A 19,257-nucleotide genomic window follows, 5' to 3' on the forward strand; every position below is an offset into this window, starting at 1 on the left:
CGGTTTAACTACGTTAAACCTCCACCAATTTTTGCTTGACTCCTCACTGGCTTTTCGACTTTGGGTCCACACGGCCACGCAGGCAGTGGGAAGCAAATTCGATAAAAATGAATGAAAATGGCTGTGGCTTAGCTTGGTTAAGCTCGGTAACTGCGAAAGCAATATCCGTAGCTACACCATGGTTCAGCTGGTAGTGTAGCTGGCGGTGGTGCTTGTGGTTAGACTTGTGGTGATGCATTGGTTATACAATCCAATCCAATCCATTCCAATCCAATATGCTAATATGGTAGCTATCGGCCTCGCTACGCGACGGGCTGAAAGTGCAACTAGTATTGCTTTCGCAATAAAATAAAAAGGAAATGTGCCATGCCTCAATACCAGCAAAAAGAGACATTACCCAGACAACACCAAACGTCCTGAGGACGTCCTCAAAAGATACAAACGTCCTCACGCTTTCTTACTGTGTCTTTAGGACGTCCTGAGGACGCTGCCTAGTCGAGGGTCCTAGAAATGTCATCTCGAGGACCTGATGAAGACCCAGTTACAAACAGACCTTTTTTGTTGATTGCGGTTGTTCCTACTGCTATACGTAATTATTGCTCTAATTGAAGCGCGGTAATTAGTGCGCTAACTAAAGCGCACAGGTGAATTCTTGACAAATTTGTGCTTACTTATATCTACCGCGCGGCTAAACCTCCCGTTTCTCCTTTTTATGAGAAAGAGCGCAACGGCTCGAGTTGGGCTGCGCCGTGCGCTACAGCGAAGATTCACCGCCCGCGCCGCGTGAACATTCACGCCGCAGCGCATGGTCAGCAGGCGTAGCAGGCGGGCGCTCGGGCGCGTTGCTTTTTGCCATGCTTTTTGTAGGGACCCTACTTTTTGCACGCGAACGCGCGAGCAGCGGAAGAGCGCACTGAGGTTCCGGAAACATGATTTTTTTTTCCAGTTTTTGTTTTGCAGTAATCGAGAGTTGGTCACGCATACTGTCTGTTTGTTTGTATTATCAGTAAGTTAGAAAACTGTTATACTTTTGAATATCTTCGGATCTGTCGTTTACATCGGCATCTTTGGGGTAGCCACGAGGGGACGCCACCTTTCAATCGGTCAAGTCCAGTCACTTCAAGCCAAGCCAAGCCAAGCCATGGTATACTTTGGCAGCGAAGTTAGCGAAGTCGCAGAGAAAGTTATGGAGGCGACGCCGACAAAGGTGAGATGCTTGACGTTCTGCCTTATATTTGTTTTGAAAGGAAAACTTGCGAACTTAGCAGTCACCGTGATAGGCAAAACTGCTTGTCGCTTGCTCTTGTTTCTATGGCACTCGCAGTTTTCTTGTTGTTTTTGTTACAGATGACACCACGTTCGCGCCATTTTTGAGTCACACCGCCAGACAAGGTGGACAAAGCTCTGATCGGCAGTTCCACCGGGAGAGGAAACTGCGTGTTGACTCCTGTTTTCAGCTGCTGAACTTGGAGCGAAATGGAACTACTAGCAAGGCCATCCACTTCGCGTCAACTGGAGCACCCTGCAACGTGTGTTGTGCGTAGAGCCCCTACATCGCGCGAGCCTGGTGCGAAGAACAGGCGCTTGTCAAGCGAACTTGGGACAGACAGTGTAGAAGTGGCTTCTGGTGTGTCATCGGACAGTTACAAGCACTGTGGTGTCGAGGCAGCCTGCTCGTCATGCTCCGTCAGTGTGGCGTGGTCGGCGTGGGGCTGGGAAGCTGCGGAAGGCATTCCCGGCGTGGACGGTGTTGAAAGAGACATGCTTCCTGCACCCAACTCCAATGACAGCAGGCTTCTGAACTGTATGCACGGCACTTCCACGCAGGGCGGCGTAGGTGATGCTGATGACATCACAGAATTCAGGCAGAAGCTTCAGATTTGGACAGTGAAATCACAGTCATCTCACGCCGCGGTGACATCGCTGTTGAAAGTCATGCTGCTTTTGATGGAAGTCCGTGTTCACAGCAATAGTAAGTTGTACTGTAACTGCTGTTGAAGCAGAAGCAATAGCATGTTACTGCTGTATACCGCAAGTATCCAGGAAATGTCTTGAAAGCATTGATAACTTTGTATCGTAGCCTTCTGAGATACACTGGTTGGTCTAGCAAGAGATGTCTGCCACTTTTCACCAAAACTGCTGCCTTTGTCACTTTATATATCCTCTCTCTAAGATGTTAATACAAAATGAAATGTGGTTAAGAACATTTGTCACATCTACTAAGACTGTAAATGAGAAGTTCTGTTTATTCTGTGGCCAGATCATGTGATTTAACAAATTGCATGAAAGGGGAGGAGTATCTTTCCAGGTGAAATTGCTTCTTTAACTTGTTTGTGCTTACTGTAGGAACTGAAATATGTGCATGTATCCAATAGGAAAAAAATTCTGGCTTTACTAAACAAGAATTCAGGATGCTATTAAAGGCATTACATATTTTTAATTGTGGAAATGCTTAGCACATATGCAGTAAAATACAAAAAGCATAAGCTGCTAATGTTGGCCTGTAGGTATATTGCTTTTACCAAGATTGATTCTTTTAGGTCGACACCGAGACGCACCAAGCTGAAGAATCTGAATTTTCTCTCTGAAGCACAAAATGAGCATTGTAGTCAAGTGTATACAAATAAATATTTATGCAGTATCATTTTTGTGTTTTGGTCCTGCTAACTTTTCTATACTAACTGAACTGACGCATTATGTGCATTCTACTGAGGTTGCTCAGTCACCCATCATGACACTCTTCTCTTCCCCAGCGCAGAGTAGGAGGCCAGATATTCAACTCTCCGGCCGACCTCTCTGCCTTTCCAAGCAGTAAACTCATCTGTCATCAGATTCATCGGTCTGAAAACCATCTGAGCCAGTTTATTGAAGACAGCATTTAGACCTGATCTTTTCCGGCACTGGGTATGCTAGAACTTGCTGCCAATTTCCTGCATTGCACACTTCATATGCATGCGGACATTTACAGCTTGGCTATAGCTTCCAAGTGTTGCACTATATTAGCTGTCTACAGTGGCAGCTGTTATTGTTCTTGTTCTAGGGGCAGTTAGGTGTAGCTGTACATGTAATGGAGCTTAAATATGAGGAACAGTTCACAATGCTGAATGAACTGTAGCGAGGCCTTCAATGTAGTGTCCACAATATGTACTAAATTAGTCCTTTGTTGCCCTTTTTAGGACATCCTGAGCATGTCCTAAATTCAGACAAATGTCCTGAAAATGTACTACAAAGGGCCTAGGGTGCCCTTTTGAGGATGTTCTCGAAACGTACTGGGGCCGGACAAAACGACTTGTTGAGACCCATTTGAGGATCATTGAAGGACGTCCTGAGGACAACCAAACATCCCAGTGGAGGCATCCTGAGGACATTTTCAGGATGCCTCAGCGTTGTCTGGGATATATGTATCCCAGGCGCACTGCCAGAAGTCAGGTGCTGGTGTTGGGATTATATGCTGCGCGTACTTGGAGAGAATGGTGAGGACACCAGAGCACACTGCACTAACCCCTTGGTTCTTGGCCTGTGCTCCCCCAAGGACCCTGGCGGGCGATGATTTCGTGCAAGATGATAGCGAATGCGTAGATGTCATCCTTCTGACTTCCCCGCGGATATTGGTCCGGGTTGCGCAGCACCTCGGGCGAGCGCCACATCTGACCTGCGTGAGAGAAATGACACTGCTGAAAGGGGTGACAGTATAGTAGAGAAGGAACGCCGTGCTGAAAGCTAAAGCTAAGTGAGAACTTTCAAAATGAAAATGTCCATTGCTTTTGAAAAAAACGTAATCTGCTGGCTTTTGAAAAACGTGTTTCATTAAAGGGACACTGAGGAGAAATTGAAGTTGGCTTGTATCGACAGAATACCAGCTCCTGATTACAAACACGCCACTCATACTGACAACAAAGCACTTGTAACGTAGAAAAGAGCAAGAACCAAAATATAGGTATCGCCGCCACAGGCCAAACTCGCAAGTACAAGCGTGATGACGTCATAGGACAAAACAGTGTTGCTAGAACCAATGGTTGTAGCAACACTAGGACCCGAGAAGCCACAAATCACTGAGGCGCAGCCAATGCATGCGCAAATCTCCTTGATGTCGCCAGATGGCGCCACGTACCCGGCAGCTATGCACGTGCCTGCAGCATCGGGACTTATCAGCGCCTGCTCACCGACGGTAGGCGGGCTCCCGGTATTCCGCTAACGGTAACAAGGTACACGGTATGCTTAAGGTGTCTATTTGCGAGAACTTCGTTGACGACTTCGAGAACGGGATCCATCGTAACGCTGGCAAAATGCCGGTGCAAATGTAAATGAAGCGACGATAGCGACGGCTGCAATAGCCGATAGATGCCTTCAACGTGCGGCCGGCGGTAGCTTTCTTTTCGGCTGCTGCTAGGCCGCACTGCTGGCCGCCAGAAATCACGGAGTCTGCGTTACGTCATGTGCACGTCATGTTTCACGTCACTTAGTCCTGTGTCGTCATAAGAGAGTCCCAAGTTTGAATCAGAGCGTGGGAAAAACTTTTCCAACTTCGAATCCAAATTTCTTAGAAATAAATGCATCTTTCGCTGCCGGCCAAGTGGCAACAAAGCCATGAAATGCCAAACTATCAGATTTTGCTAAAAAAAAAATATCAATAGAGCTCTCCTCACTGTCCCTTTAAAAAGCTTCCTTAATATTTGGCAGAACAAAATTTCCTCTGTTCTACCCTCAACCACTAATGGGCTGAAATTAACTGTGCAGTTTTCGTAAAGACCCCAAGGAAGCGTTCTACAGCGAATAAAGGTTTCTGCCAGAAACATTCCAGAATGCCATGAGCAAGAGTTTAAATGTTTCTAAAAAGGATACCACCTGGGCAGTGTAAAGATGCAGAGAGCTAGAATGTAACGGCTTCTTTTAGAGCGCGGCTCCTAGGCGCCTGTTCATGGATGTGTCGTAGTCATTGTCATCGGCGTTGTAGGTGTAGTCGGCGTAACACACCACCTGACAACCGTCGTAGATAGCAGCAGAGTGAAATGCCTTCGACCACAGTGAAAGCAGAGCAATGAACAACTCGAAGGTGGCTGCCACGGGCAGATCCCAGAGTGTGGCCAGTGGAGGCAGGTGGAGTGCGGACAGCTGCACTCAAATTTCGCCTTACCAACTATCATAATCATCTCTCAATTTTTTTTATTTAAATAAAATAATAAAATACAGTGCAAAGTTTTTTGAGAGTGACAGCTGTGACTCTCCGTGCAATCGTCGCATAAATAATCATGTTATTAAGCACCTGAAATTCTAGCAGTCACCTTCCATCACCCAACAAAAGCATCCACTCCAAGACCTACATATGACACAGGTCCTGGCTCACGTGGCTAAAACGGGCTGCAGATATGTGAACCAATACTCCAACAATGTTCACAGTGGAAAAAAAGCAGCGCTGCTTGAGGGCAAAAGAAAACTGCAAGCAAATTGTAGACAGTATAAACAGCACAAGGCAAGACGAAGCGCATCGCGTTGTTTTGGCCGAACTATCCCGTGCTAACAGTCTTATTGTACTCTCATTGTGGCCTCAAGCAGTGCAGTTTTCCATTACGAGCCGTAACATCAGCTAGGCCGTATTCTTGCGTTGTTAGCTCAAATAGACACTCTAACGCACCAGAAATTGATGCGATGGTTGAGTGGTCATGATGTTCGGCTGTCAAGTATGATGTAACTGCATCGAATCCCAGCCACGGTGGCTGCATTTCGATGGAGACGAAATGTAAAAACATCTGTGCTCTGTACAATGTCAGCGCACTTAAAGAACCCCAGGTGGCCGAAATTAATTCGGAGCCCATTGCTGTGCCTTTCCTTTCTTAATAAAAAACTTGCACCAGAGAATATTCTCATAGGATAGCAATGCAGCATGATTAGGATACTTGGTTGCGGCGGCCGCCTATGGTACGCAAAAGGTGCCCACGTGGTGAGTGACATCAGAGCATGCTAAAGATCCCCAGGTGGTCGAAATTATTCTACAACCCTCCACTACGGCACATATTTCTGTATTCCTTCTTTCACTGCCTTCCAATTACTTCCCTCATGGCGCGGTTGAGGTGTCCACCGAGAAGTGGGACTGTTACTGAACCTCAAAACCGATCTTCATTTTTTCAACATAATAGGCTTTGGTGACCATCTGCCCCGTCCTGCTGCATTCAGCTACCCGCCAGGGCAGGTGATATGTTTTCGGCGTTGGTACCAATCAGGAAGCGCTCTGGTTGAAAATGCCGAGTATGCCACAACAGATTTCTGCCTGCAAAGGGTGTTTCGCGATACGCTAAACAACGTCGCGGTGAAGCCAAAAAGTGAAAAGAACAACCAACCGGCATACAGCGTACATAAGTCGCTTGTTGACACCGACAACATCGGGAAACGCTGAGAAAGCATTGAACATGTGCATCGCTGTATACAGCATGTAGATATACATCCTTCTGGTTGCACGCAGTATCAACACACTTGATTCTTCACAGCATGGCACTGACAAGTTGGTACCTTGTCACCGTAACTGAACGCCCCGTCAAGAATTATAAGAATTCTTCTGTTTCACAGAGTGAACTGTTAAAGGTGTACTGCGTGGAGAAAGCGTCGTTCGCACGGAATGATGTCATCATCACATGATCAGCAGTGTATAGCTGCGGCAAAACTGATGGACATTTTGCGCGTCACAATTTTTTCAGATAATAGTTTCCCAACTATATCCCAAACCTGTTACTATTTTGTCTAAAGTATAACTATAACCGCGCAAAAGTAATTAAGGCGTGCTTACTGCGGTACATCCGGTAGACGTCCTTGTCGTCTTTGTGGGCTCGTGACGCGGCATTGGCAGACCTCAGCTCTAAGAGACCGAAGTTTGTCAGCCGCAGGACCCACAGGTTGGTGACAAGCACGTTGGTCGACTTGAGGTTCCCGTGCACACGCAGGTCACTCTCGTGCAGGTAATGCAGGCCCTGTGGTCCACCAACACAGAGAGATATGGAATATGATGGATAGCTTGATCTCCATCTCGAAAAGAAACAAATTTAGTTAGCATATTTTTTCCGAGACATCACAGTCAGATAAGAGAAAAAAAAAAGGCACGCTTTTACATACTTCGCCATGACAGCAGCTGCTACCCACCTCGAAAAATATGTCGGCCAGGAGAGGGAACAGCTTTTTCGACTGTCAACGATGCGACATATCTGGCCAGCCACGATTACAGAAAGCCAGCAGCTCCCTGGTGGTATGAGCTCAGTTTAGCATCAGTAGTTGACCTTGCAAGCTCTGTTCACACATGCTCCGTTTAAAGACAAGTAACTTAAGAAGCAAATGCACTAAGCAAACATCTGAGCATGGAACACTTTGCAAACTTTCTCGCTTATAAAAAAAAAGAACAAGGTAAGGTTCGCTAAAAACATTAGATTTCACTAATCCACATGCTTTTGCATGCAACTTAGAAAAGTTGCACTACAACACTGTGCACGACAGCAAACTGAGCTGTACAATGGCGCAAACTTCGCATTGCGTTAAAAGGTAGCCGTGTGCACACATTTATTTATTTATTTATTTACTCTCAGGCCTGAAGTATTACAGAGAGGAATGGGTAAAAATATTAATACAAAAACAACAGTACGAACAGAATTAGTGCAGTATCACCACATTGTATAATCACTAACGGCATTCTTAAATAGGTCAGCGTCTTTAATAGAGGTGATGGAAGTGGAAAGGTGGTTCCATTCTTTAGATGTCACGGGGATGCTAATAGGGGATGCTAGTACAGTCTCGTGAAATGTACATGGGTTACTCGAGTAGTAATTATAGGACATTCATCATCATCATCATCATCTTCAGCCTGACTACACCCACTGCAGGGCAAAGGCCTCTCCCATGTCTCTCCAATTAACCCTGTCCTTTGCCAGTTGCCGCCACTGTATTCCCGCAAACTTCTTAATCTCATCCGCCCACCTAAATTTCTGCCGTCCCCTGCTACGTTTGCTTTCTCTTGGAATCCACTCCGTTACCCTTAAGGACCAGCGGTTATTTTGCTTTCGCATTACATTCCCTGCCCAAGCCCATTTCTTCCTCTTGATTTCAACTAAGATGTCATTAACCCGCGTTTGTTCCCTCACCCACTCTGCCCTCTTCCGATCTCTACACCTATCATTTTCCTTTCCATAGCTCGCTGCGTTGTTCTTAACTTAAGCTGAACCCTCTTTGTTAGCCTCCACGTTTCTGCCCCATAGGTGAGTACCGGTAGGATACAGCTGTTGTATACTTTTCTCTTCAGGGATATTGGTAAGCTACCATTCATGATCTGAGAGAACCTGCCATATGTGCTCCACCCCCATTCTTATTCTTCTAGTTATTTCCCTCTCATATAGGACATTACATGCATTCTTCTCAGCCGGGAGAAGGTTCCTCAGAATATTACAACATCTCGCCATTGTTGCCAACTTCACTAAGTGCCATCGTTGTAGATTCTGGCAGTCGTACCGAATTTGGATATGAAGCAAACACCTTCACTGCAGGACAATCTGCGACTTCTTTTGACGAATCTGGCCAGTAATAATTAAGAATCATGATGGCTTGCACGCAAGGCGAGATTTAAGGGTGGAACTGTGAGCACTGTTCATGCAATCTGCCGACAGCTTATCGCTGCCGACACTGAGGATGACACGGTGGCCGGCGTCAGTTCATGACGTCACAAGGAGCATTTCCAGATGGCGATTACTGCTGGCGGGAGGAACCTTGCCTCAATTTTAGTCGTTTACTTCAGAATAAAGAATGTGTCCAGCATGCTTAAACTTTGCAAATAAAAGTGTAAGCTAGAGTATCATCTACTTGAATAAAAAACTGCATTATATCAAATGATGACATCATTACCCTTTTAAAAGTTATCATAGTAGGATACAAATGTTAGAGCGGGCCACTTGGCCAGGTGTATGGCGTCCTGTATTACTCCGCCGGCCAACCACAACAGTGTCTGAAATCATTTTAATGTTTGATTGAATAAACAAGCCAGAAATATCAAAATTACTGCGCTTATGATTTTGTCTCTCGATTAGCTTCTTGTTTAGGTAACAAGGAAATCTTCAACAATAGTCTACTTTTTGTCATGGAGGAAATCTGTTTGGCAGTTTTGAATGTGGGCAGAGCTTCATTGCAAACTTGAGTTGTATCAAACTACAGCACCTTTAAATCTGTTTATCAAAAGTTTCGCACGTCTCTTTCTCAATGCTGCTTACGAACAGGCCGTCTGCAGTGAAGCTCCGCCCACATTCAGAACTGCCGAACAGATTTCCTCCACAGTATCTAAATTTGTGGTCTGAACTAGAATGACCAAACAAGAATGCTAAGTGGCTAAGGAGCCCTCCTTCGAGACCAATGTCTTTTTTGTTGTTGTCTTGCTTTGCGCCGAGCACTGCGTCCCCTGTAAAACACATTTGAAGCCTGAAGCTTCAGTGCATACCTTTATGATGTCGAACACAAAAGAAGCGATGAACACGTTGTCCAGCTTTATGGCGTCATTTTCAAGAATATCCTAGAGGGGGAAAGAGAAAGGACTTTGTCATGTGAGGTTTTGTTTGCACATCATATAACATCCAGATTTAATGACATTGTGTCCCTGCCATTAACCCTCCAAGCAACATTCCGGTAACAATGGCCATGTGCGATAGTGCCAGATTATGCGAAGTACAAAGCGATGTGAGTGGGTGCACAAGTGAAGATGTGCTTGTTCAACTGCGGCATTATTATAGGTTTAAACGGCTCATGAACCACGCAAACTGCAGGCTAATGACTGTTTTTTTAGTTCTCAGAGGCCAAACTTAATGATATCTGAATTTTGTTAGGAAAAAATTTTCAGATAAGCGGCAACAATTGCCTGGTGTACCTACTGGAGGGCACTGTGTACCCGATATGTGTCAGTGCACGTTAGAGAACCCCAGGTGGTCGAAATTTCCGGAGCCCTCCACTACGGCGTCCCTCATAGCCTTAGTCGCTTTGGGACGTTAAACCCTAATAAACCAAACGAACCAAACGCTTTTGACATAACCCGATATTTCGAGATAAGCACATTTGTGTAGTTTATGACAGAGGTTCCCTATATATTACTCTATGCAGCAGAAAAGCTAAAAAGCAATAGCCTAGTAACCAAAGGGCTTTCAAGGCGAATGTTCATTACACCTGATGCAGGCTGGCCACTTGAACATATGGCACAGGACTTGGTCTGACTAAAGAAAGAAAAGCCAGCCTTCACGAAGTGTTCGCATGTGATGTATTGCTTGTGTAGTTCCTTGACTTTTTCATCCAATAAAATGAGTGGTTGATTGACACATACACATTATTTGCACTCTTCATGCCGATGGCACATCTAATTAAGAGAAGGGTGCATACGAGCACATTTTTTGTGGTACGTACCTGCAGGTTACCCTTGAAGCACATCTCGGAGACGACGTATATGCAGTTTGGCTCTACGCATGCTCCCACAAACGGGTTCAGGTTCTCGTTGTGGAGCTCCCGCATCTAGGGGAAAAAAAAAAGAGCCCCAAAAGCAACGGTAGGTCAGTTGAAAAAGCCCACCTAGTCAAACTGGAAAAATTTGTCTTTTTGCTATTGCAGTTCCAATCAGATGGCTCCATAGATTTAACGCCATACCAGGTATACCTGTTTATGTCCAACTCACTCGCTATGTTTAGTCGGAAGGTGCATTCCACGAGACAAATTTACAGTTAATTAAATTAACTTTATTTTCACACCGCCACATGACATCATATAACCTATTTCCGACAACATCCAGTCTTGCTCCGTCTGGGTTACATCATCATTGGCGGGAAGGTAAAACATGAGGGTCTCAAGAGTCTCAAGATAAGGCAGTGACGCTGCACTACCCCAGAGAAAGTTGCTCATGCAGTCTACCCTTGAAGAAATGGCTCGATGAGCGTGCTTCCCGTTAACGCGTTTATCCAGTGCAGCCATTGTATGGCTTTGCGATTTGTGAATTGAACGATTGCTCCTCGTCCCCTTCTTTTCAAGGCATGCATGTGGCGATGTTACAGTGTAGGGTCAAGGAGCCAGTTCGCTCACTTAGAACACTGGCTGAACACTTGCTGGCGCTGATTGCATGATGACCAGCACCGTACAGCTGCAGGTCACCATGTGACAACCTCAGGGTTGTTCACGTGACACGTTACTACGTCAGTGCCGAAGGACACAACGGGACTGATTTGCTAACAGCTGCGCTCTAAAATAAAAAAACAGCTAGCAGTCTTGATGAAAACTGTGTTGGCAACTATTCTGATTCCGTGGCACGCGTTGGGGCTGCGGCCACTCCTCAGATAGATGACAGGTCGCAAACACAAGGAAAATCGAACATTTATCCAGGCATTTACAACTTGTAAAAACGCGGTGCTGCCGCAGTCGTGCAGCGCGGTAGAAGGAAGGAAAGAGTCACGAGTTACGTAACATGACACCTCCGGAGGGAGGTGTAAAGAGGGAGAAAGCACGCGGGCGAGAGGGAAGGCGCACGGGGAGAAGGAAGAGAAAGAGCGGGGAGGAGAGAAGTCCAGTGTTCGCAGATGAAGTTGGCGCCCGGGCGGGAAATTCAAACTGGACTCGGGACAGCACACTCCCCGTCTGGTTATACATATAACCACTATGTGATGTGTTCAGTCCTCACACGGAATAAGCAGGACTGTCTCAGTCACAGGACGGAGAAACGTCTTAAGCACTCCCCGTGTCGCCGTCTTGATCTCGACCTTTCGCACCCTGCCGTCCGCGCTCGCGATGGCATTCACAATGAGTCCCATGGGCCACTCGTTGCGATGAATCTGGCTGTCTCTCAGGAGCACGAGGTCACCTGCCTTGAGATTCCGAGTTGTCCCCTGCCACTTCCGACGACTCTGCAGGGTGGTAAGGAACTCGCGTCGCCAACGGCACCAAAAGGTGTCGGCCAGCCACTGAACCTGCCGCCACTGTCGCCGATACACATTCTTTTCACCGAAGGCCGGTGGCACTGTGTTGCCGCCGACCTTCTGGGTCAGGAGTGTTGAAGGAGTCAGCACTTCCCAGCACTCGGGGTCCGTTGAGACAGGAACGAGGGGTCGGGAATTTATGATCCCCAAGACTTCCGCCAAGAAGGTTACCAATACTTCGTGAGTAAGGCGACGAGAGGTACTCTCAAGAAGCATGGAGTCCAAAATTCGCCGTGTGACTCCTATCATTCTTTCCCACACTCCTCCCATGTGAGAAGCATGAGGGGGGTTGAATACCCAAGTGCATCCTTGGTCTGACAGGAATGTTCCTAGCTTCTCGTGGTCTGGGCCACTGGTGTCCAGTTTTAGTTCTGAGCACGCTCCAACAAAGTTCGTACCACAATCGGACCTCAGCTGCTTTGCCGGGCCCCTTATGGCGAAGAATCTCCGGAGAGCATTAATAAAACTTGAGGTGTCCATGCTCTCGATCACTTCGATGTGAACAGCGCGGATACTCATGCAAGTGAAGAGCACGGCCCACCTTTTGCTGTTGGCCTCACCGCCTCTGGTCCGACGAGAAGCGACTTGCCACGGGCCAAATACATCTAATCCGACATAAGTGAAAGGCGGCTCGGTGCTTAGCCTTTCTGCAGGCAGGTCTGCCATCTTCTGCTGCAGCTGCCTTCCTCTGAGCTTGCAACACGTAACACAACTGTGTATGTATGAGGCGATGCTACGCTTAGCTCCGACGATCCAGAACCCAGCTGCCCTGACTGCTCCCTCAGTGAAATGGCGGCCTTGATGTTTTACCAGCTCGTGGTAATGCCGCACAATCAGGGTGGTGACGTGATGTCGTCCTGGCAAGATGATGGGCTTCCGCTCTAGCTGGTCGAAATGGTTTGCTCTGTCTAGTCGGCCACCAATTCTCAAAAGACCGTCGGAATCAACCCATGAGTCCAGTCTCCACAGAGGGCTTGACTTCGGAAGTCGCTTTCCTCGTTGCAAGCTTTTCAACTCTTCTGAAAAGGCTTCTTTCTGGACAGACAGAAAAATGACTGCCTTCGCTCGGGCTAGGTGTTCTGTAGAAGGTCCTAGTTGTCGAGATGAGCTGTTATGCGGGCAGTCTGACACGTTGTGAGAGGTGCCCCGAAATTTGCTCACCAGCCGCACGAGCATTGCAACTGCGCGAGTCAGCTTAATCCAACTCGAGAAGCGCTCGAACCGCCTGCTGCCGAGTTCTTGCACGTCTACACTGGTTGCGAGAACGTTTGCCTGGGGCCGCACCTCCGTGTCAGAATCAGCATCGACCAAGTCGAACTTGCCCTTCAATACCCGCGAGCAGTGTTCTTGATGATACAAAAACTCCGGGCCTGTCAGCCAGGCCGATCCTGACATTTGGGCTGCTGGCACAGACCTTGTTCCGAGGTCCGCAGGGTTCACGTCTGAAGGAACGTAGTGCCATTGCTCTGGCCGTGTAGAGCTCCTGATGCGTTCGACCCTGTTACTGACATACACATAAAACCTCCGAGTCTCATTATGTATGTAACCTAGGACCACCTTGCTGTCAGTGTAGAAATTTACAGCATCAAGCTCCATATCTATTTCACGACTGACGAGCTCTGCTAGCTCCACTGCCAACACCGCGCCGCACAGTTCAAGCCTTGGGATGGTGTGTTCCGGATGTGGTGCTAGCTTAGCCTTTCCTATGACGAACCCGACATGGCACGCACCATCTGGATATGTCACTCTGAGGTAAGCCACTGCAGCCACAGCCTTGGTTGATGCGTCGGAGAATATGTGCAGTTCCTTGCGCTGTGCGGTAGTGAGTGAGGCATGGGAATAGGTGCGAGGTATGTCCAGCTGCTCGAGCAATTGCAAGGAGTCTTTCCACGTCTCCCACGCGGCCCTCTTGTCTTCAGGAAGTGGACAGTCCCAGTCGCATGTCCCAACGACCAGCTCTCGGAGGAGGGACTTCCCTTGAACGATGACTGGAGCAACAAACCCAAGTGGGTCGTACAGGCTATTCACCACTGACAAGACACCGCGTCGAGTGAATGGCTTCTCTTGGATTGGAGTCGTAAATGTGAAGACATCCTTCTTCAGGTTCCAAGAAACTCCCAGACTGCGTTGGATTGGCGGCGTGCCATTGCACAAGTCAAGATCCTTCAAATCCTTGGCACGGTCTTTTTCTGGAAATGCTTCCAACACTGTAGGGCAGTTAGAGGCTATTTTGTGGAGCTTGAGGTTTGACGCGGCCAACATCTGCTGTGTGCGGCGTATCAGGCTGATGGCTTCCTTGTCTGTAGAAAGAGACTTCAACCCATCGTCCACATAGAAATCCCTCTCGATGAACTGCCTGACGTCGCTGCCAAATTCTTCCTCTCCTTCTCGTGCTGTTCTCCGCAGCCCATAGGTTGCAACTGCTGGTGAAGGACTATTTCCAAACACATGAACCTTCATTCCATACTCCACCACGTCACTGTAGATGTTGTTGTTGCGGAACCACAGAAATCTCAGATAATTTCGGTGGTCGTCTCGTACCAGGAAGCAGTAGAACATGTGCTTTATGTCCACAGTTATGGCCACGGGTTCCTTCCGGAATCGGATGAGCACTCCGAGCAGGCTGTTGATCAAGTCTGGACCGGTAAGCAGCACACTGTTTAAAGACACGCCTTTGAACTGTGCACTGGAGTCGAATACAACTCGTGTTTCGCCGGGTTTTCGTGGGTGGCAAACACCAAAGATGGGGAGGTACCAACACTCTTCTCCTTCTCGAACTGGTGGAGCTTCCTCGGCATGGCCGTTTTTGAACATCTTGTCCATGAAGGCCGTGAACTGTTCCATCAGTTCTGGTTTTCTCTTCAAGGTCCGTTGGACAGCAGTGAGGCGTGACTCGGCCAAGCACTTGTTATTCGGAAGCCATGGCCTTGGAGAACGAAAGGGGAGAGGCGCTATCCAACTGTTGGATTCATCCTTTGAGAACTCGTCGTCCATCAGCTTCAAGAACTTCCTGTCCTCGACAGAAAGGGAAGGTCTGTTGTCATCCTCCGTTGTCTGGAACAGCGTTTCAGCGATCTCATCGTCATAGCTGTGTTTCCTAGCAGCGTGCTGAGCTGGTTGGAAGCATTGTGTCGACCGCTGCATGGCAGTGAGCTTCTCCTTGACCAAGAAATGGTTCTCACATGGCTCGAAAAGGGAGGGACGTCCATTTTCGAGGACGTTTGTTTTGAGGTTGCTGACACAGTCCGGTGTGCGACTTCGACTTATGCAGACATTTCCTACGATGACCCATCCCAAATCCAGTTTCTGAGCAAATGGCGCATCAGCCGGTCCGTTGCGCTGTTGTCGAACCTTGTGTATTCTGAGGATGTCTCTCCCGAGGAGAAGTAGAATCTTGGCCTCAGGGTCCAAACAAGGAACGAATTTAGCAACAGCTCTGAGATGAGGGTGATGCAATGCCACTTCCGGTGTTGGGATCTCGGTCCTGTTGTTAGGCATTTCGTTGCATTCGATAAGCGTTGGCAACGGAAGCTTCACGGAGCCATGTATGTCTTCTATGAGAAAGCCAGACGCTCTTCTTCCTATTGCCTCCTTAGTTCCAGCACATGTCTTTAGTGTGTAGGGGGAACTGTGACCATTGAGTCCGAAAATGTCGAAAAACTCTGTTCTTGCAAGGGACCTGTTACTCTGGTCGTCTAAGATGGCATACATTTTTGCAGTCTTGTGAGGCTGAGTCGGATGACTGACTTTCACCAAGCAGATCTTAGAGCAGGATTTGACACCGTTGCTTTGACCGCAGACCTCTGTGCACTTGGATGACACCTGAAGTGCAAAATCCTTGTCTAGAATTGCATCTTCAGCATCGTTCTGAGCTACAGGAGGCCTGTGGCTGGCATTTCCAGCATGAAGCGCCGTGGCATGCCGATCGCTACCACAATCGTCACATTTGAGAACTGTTTTGCAGTCTCTCGCAAAGTGGTCTGTCGAAGCGCAGCACCTGTAGCATATCCCAAACTTTTTCAGCAAACATTTTCGTTCATCCAGCGGCTTTTCCCTGAATGCGCGACACTTCCGGAGGGGGTGAGGCTTCCTGTGCAGAGGACAATACTTGGCTGCATCATGCCACTTTAATGCGTTTGAGGGCGGATGGTCAGTGCTTGCTTCCACGTCCGTCATTTGCACTGAGATGGGTGCTCTTCTCGGGCTTCCATCCGATGCCCATCTGTCTGCTCTCGTGAGCCTTGAAGGGGTGCTGCTTGCGGAGCTGAGTTTGAAGCTAGGATCGTTTCTCGTTTTCGCTTGGTCCCTGATAAAGCTGGCAAAGAACGAGAAAGGGGGAAAGGCGACCTGATGATTCTGTTTGTACTTGGAGCCTTTCGCGATCCACATGTCTTGCAAGCGCTGGGGCAGCTTTTCTACAATGGGGTTTACCCCTCTTGCGGTGTCGAGATAGGAGAGCCCAGTCAGGTGAGGGTCACATTTTGCTGCCTCAACTTCAAGAAGGAGGTCTCCCAGCTCTCTCAATTTCTGGGTGTCTTTGTCGGTCAGTCTGGGGAAGTTCGAAATTCTTCGAAAGATGGCCTCTTCTATAATTTCTGGGCGACCATAGCATTCCTCAAGTCTTTCCCAAACTACCTTTAACCCGGCCTCTGGGCTGTCGACGTGCACGGAACGCAGCCTCTTCGCGTAGGTTGACGATTCGGTCCCAAGCCATTTCACGAGAAGGTCAAGTTCCTCGCTTGCCGTGACTTCGAGAGTCTGAGTCATTCCCTTGAACGTAGATTTCCACGACCGGTAGTTTTCAGGGCAGTCGTCGAACTTCGTAAGGGAGGTACTCACAAGGTCGCGCCGAATCAGATACTTTGCCATGGCGGTCAGTTCAGGGGCGTTAGCTTCATCTCCCGGATGACGAGCAATGTTCTGCGTGATGCCTTGGCTGCGAGCGCTTGGTGTGCATGGAGCGCGGTCTTCAGGTGCTTCATTAGCGTTCTGACAGACGTAATGCTCCCCGCCGTCATGGTGCTGCGATTGCTGGCGCGAGCCGATGCGCACGTGAGCCTGGTCAAGCACGTAGTCAAAGGTACATTGAGCGCGGTCTTCAGATGCCTCGGAGACAGTCCGACAGATGTGATGCTCCCCGCCGTGCTGATCTACGGCAGCCTCCAGGACGTCCGCTTGCGCTTCCGCGGCGGCCGCTTCTCTTTCCAACCGCATGACTTGTAACTCTGTGTCTAGCTCGGCTTTCTTGCGTTCGATTGCCGCAGCCGCACTTTTCTCTTGTTCTTCCAGTCTGGCCTTTTCCAGTTTCACCACGGCTTCTTTCCTCTTGAGAGAAGCCTGTACTCGCGCCGCGGCGGCCTCCGCTCTTGCTCTGGCGGCCAGCATGCTTGGCGTTGTCGAGACGGCCGAACGCTCCGAACGAGCTGAGCGCGACGAATGCCGTGACTGCACATAGCTTGCTGTGTTCTCAGAGCATGCAAAATGAGACTGGTCCGGACTCACTTGAGCAGCGGGCGACTTGCGGTCCTGTGACGCCATGTCGTCCGTGGCTGCGATGCGAAAACGGAACTTCTGAAGAGCGGAGCCAGCCAGCGGAGCCTAGGTGCTTTCGAAGATTGCGCGAGACACCGACTCGACGTTCACCGCGTTTTTACTATTCTGATTCCGTGGCACGCGTTGGGGCTGCGGCCACTCCTCAGATAGATGACAGGTCGCAAACACAAGGAAAATCGAACATTTATCCAGGCATTTACAACTTGTAAAAACGCGGTGCTGCCGCAGTCGTGCAGCGCGGTAGAAGGAAGGAAAGAGTCACGAGTTAGGTAACATGACACCTCCGGAGGGAGGTGTAAAGAGGGAGAAAGCACGCGGGCGAGAGGGAAGGCGCACGGGGAGAAGGAAGAGAAAGAGCGGGGAGGAGAGAAGTCCAGTGTTCGCAGATGAAGTTGGCGCCCGGGCGGGAAATTCAAACTGGACTCGGGACAGCACAGCAACTATTCTGATTCCGTGGCACGCGTTGGGGCTGCGGCCACTCCTCAGATAGATGACAGGTCGCAAACACAAGGAAAATCGAACATTTATCCAGGCATTTACAACTTGTAAAAACGCGGTGCTGCCGCAGTCGTGCAGCGCGGTAGAAGGAAGGAAAGAGTCACGAGTTACGTAACATGACACCTCCGGAGGGAGGTGTAAAGAGGGAGAAAGCACGCGGGCGAGAGGGAAGGCGCACGGGGAGAAGGAAGAGAAAGAGCGGGGAGGAGAGAAGTCCAGTGTTCGCAGATGAAGTTGGCGCCCGGGCGGGAAATTCAAACTGGACTCGGGACAGCACACTCCCCGTCTGGTTATACATATAACCACTATGTGATGTGTTCAGTCCTCACACGGAATAAGCAGGACTGTCTCAGTCACAGGACGGAGAAACGTCTTAATCACTCCCCGTGTCGCCGTCTTGATCTCGACCTTTCGCACCCTGCCGTCCACGCTCGCGATGGCGTTCACAATGAGTCCCATGGGCCACTCGTTGCGATGAATCTGGCTGTCTCTCAGGAGCACGAGGTCACCTGCCTTGAGATTCCGAGTTGTCCCCTGCCACTTCCGACGACTCTGCAGGGTGGTAAGGAACTCGCGTCGCCAACGGCACCAAAAGGTGTCGGCCAGCCACTGAACCTGCCGCCACTGTCGCCGATACACATTCTTTTCACCGAAGGCTGGTGGCACTGTGTTGCCGCCGACTTTCTGGGTCAGGAGTGTTGAAGGAGTCAGCACTTCCCAGCACTCGGGGTCCGTTGAGACAGGAACGAGGGGTCGGGAATTTATGATCCCCGAGACTTCCGCCAAGCAGGTTACCAAGACTTCGTGAGTAAGGCGACGAGAGGTACTCTCAAGAAGCATGGAGTCCAAAATTCGCCGTGTGACTCCTATCATTCTTTCCCACACTCCTCCCATGTGAGAAGCATGAGGGGGGTTGAATACCCAAGTGCATCCTTGGTCTGACAGGAATGTTCCTAGCTTCTCGTGGTCTGGGCCACTGGTGTCCAGTTTTAGTTCTGAGCACGCTCCAACAAAGTTCGTACCGCAATCGCACCTCAGGTGCTTTGCCGGGCCCCTTATGGCGAAGAATCTCCGGAGAGCATTAATAAAACTTGAGGTGTCCATGCTCTCGATCACTTCGATGTGAACAGCGCGGACACTCATGCAAGTGAAGAGCACGGCCCACCTTTTGCTGTTGGCGTCACCGCCTCTGGTCCGACGAGAAGCGACTTGCCACGGGCCAAATACATCTAATCCGACATAAGTG

General features: G+C 49.0%; 1 protein-coding gene across 3 annotated transcripts in view; it reads right to left on the minus strand.

Moving 5' to 3' along the window:
* Positions 1–19,257, minus strand: part of LOC149347988 (receptor-type guanylate cyclase Gyc76C-like) — a 321,612-nt gene that overhangs the window by 16,605 nt on the left and 285,750 nt on the right. For all 3 annotated transcript variants that reach the window (XM_089587835.1, XM_089587834.1, XM_089587836.1), the window contains exons 14-17: positions 10,408–10,512; positions 9,458–9,529; positions 6,779–6,959; positions 3,503–3,652 (exon numbers count right to left, since the gene is read on the minus strand). In XM_089587835.1, coding sequence (XP_089443961.1) covers positions 3,503–3,652; positions 6,779–6,959; positions 9,458–9,529; positions 10,408–10,512 — 508 coding nt within the window. The remainder of the gene's footprint in view (positions 1–3,502; positions 3,653–6,778; positions 6,960–9,457; positions 9,530–10,407; positions 10,513–19,257) is intronic.

The sequence above is a fragment of the Amblyomma mixtum genome, chromosome 4 (assembly GCF_055824585.1).
Source record: "Amblyomma mixtum isolate Tamu chromosome 4, ASM5582458v1, whole genome shotgun sequence".
Taxonomy (NCBI): Eukaryota; Metazoa; Arthropoda; class Arachnida; order Ixodida; family Ixodidae; genus Amblyomma; species Amblyomma mixtum.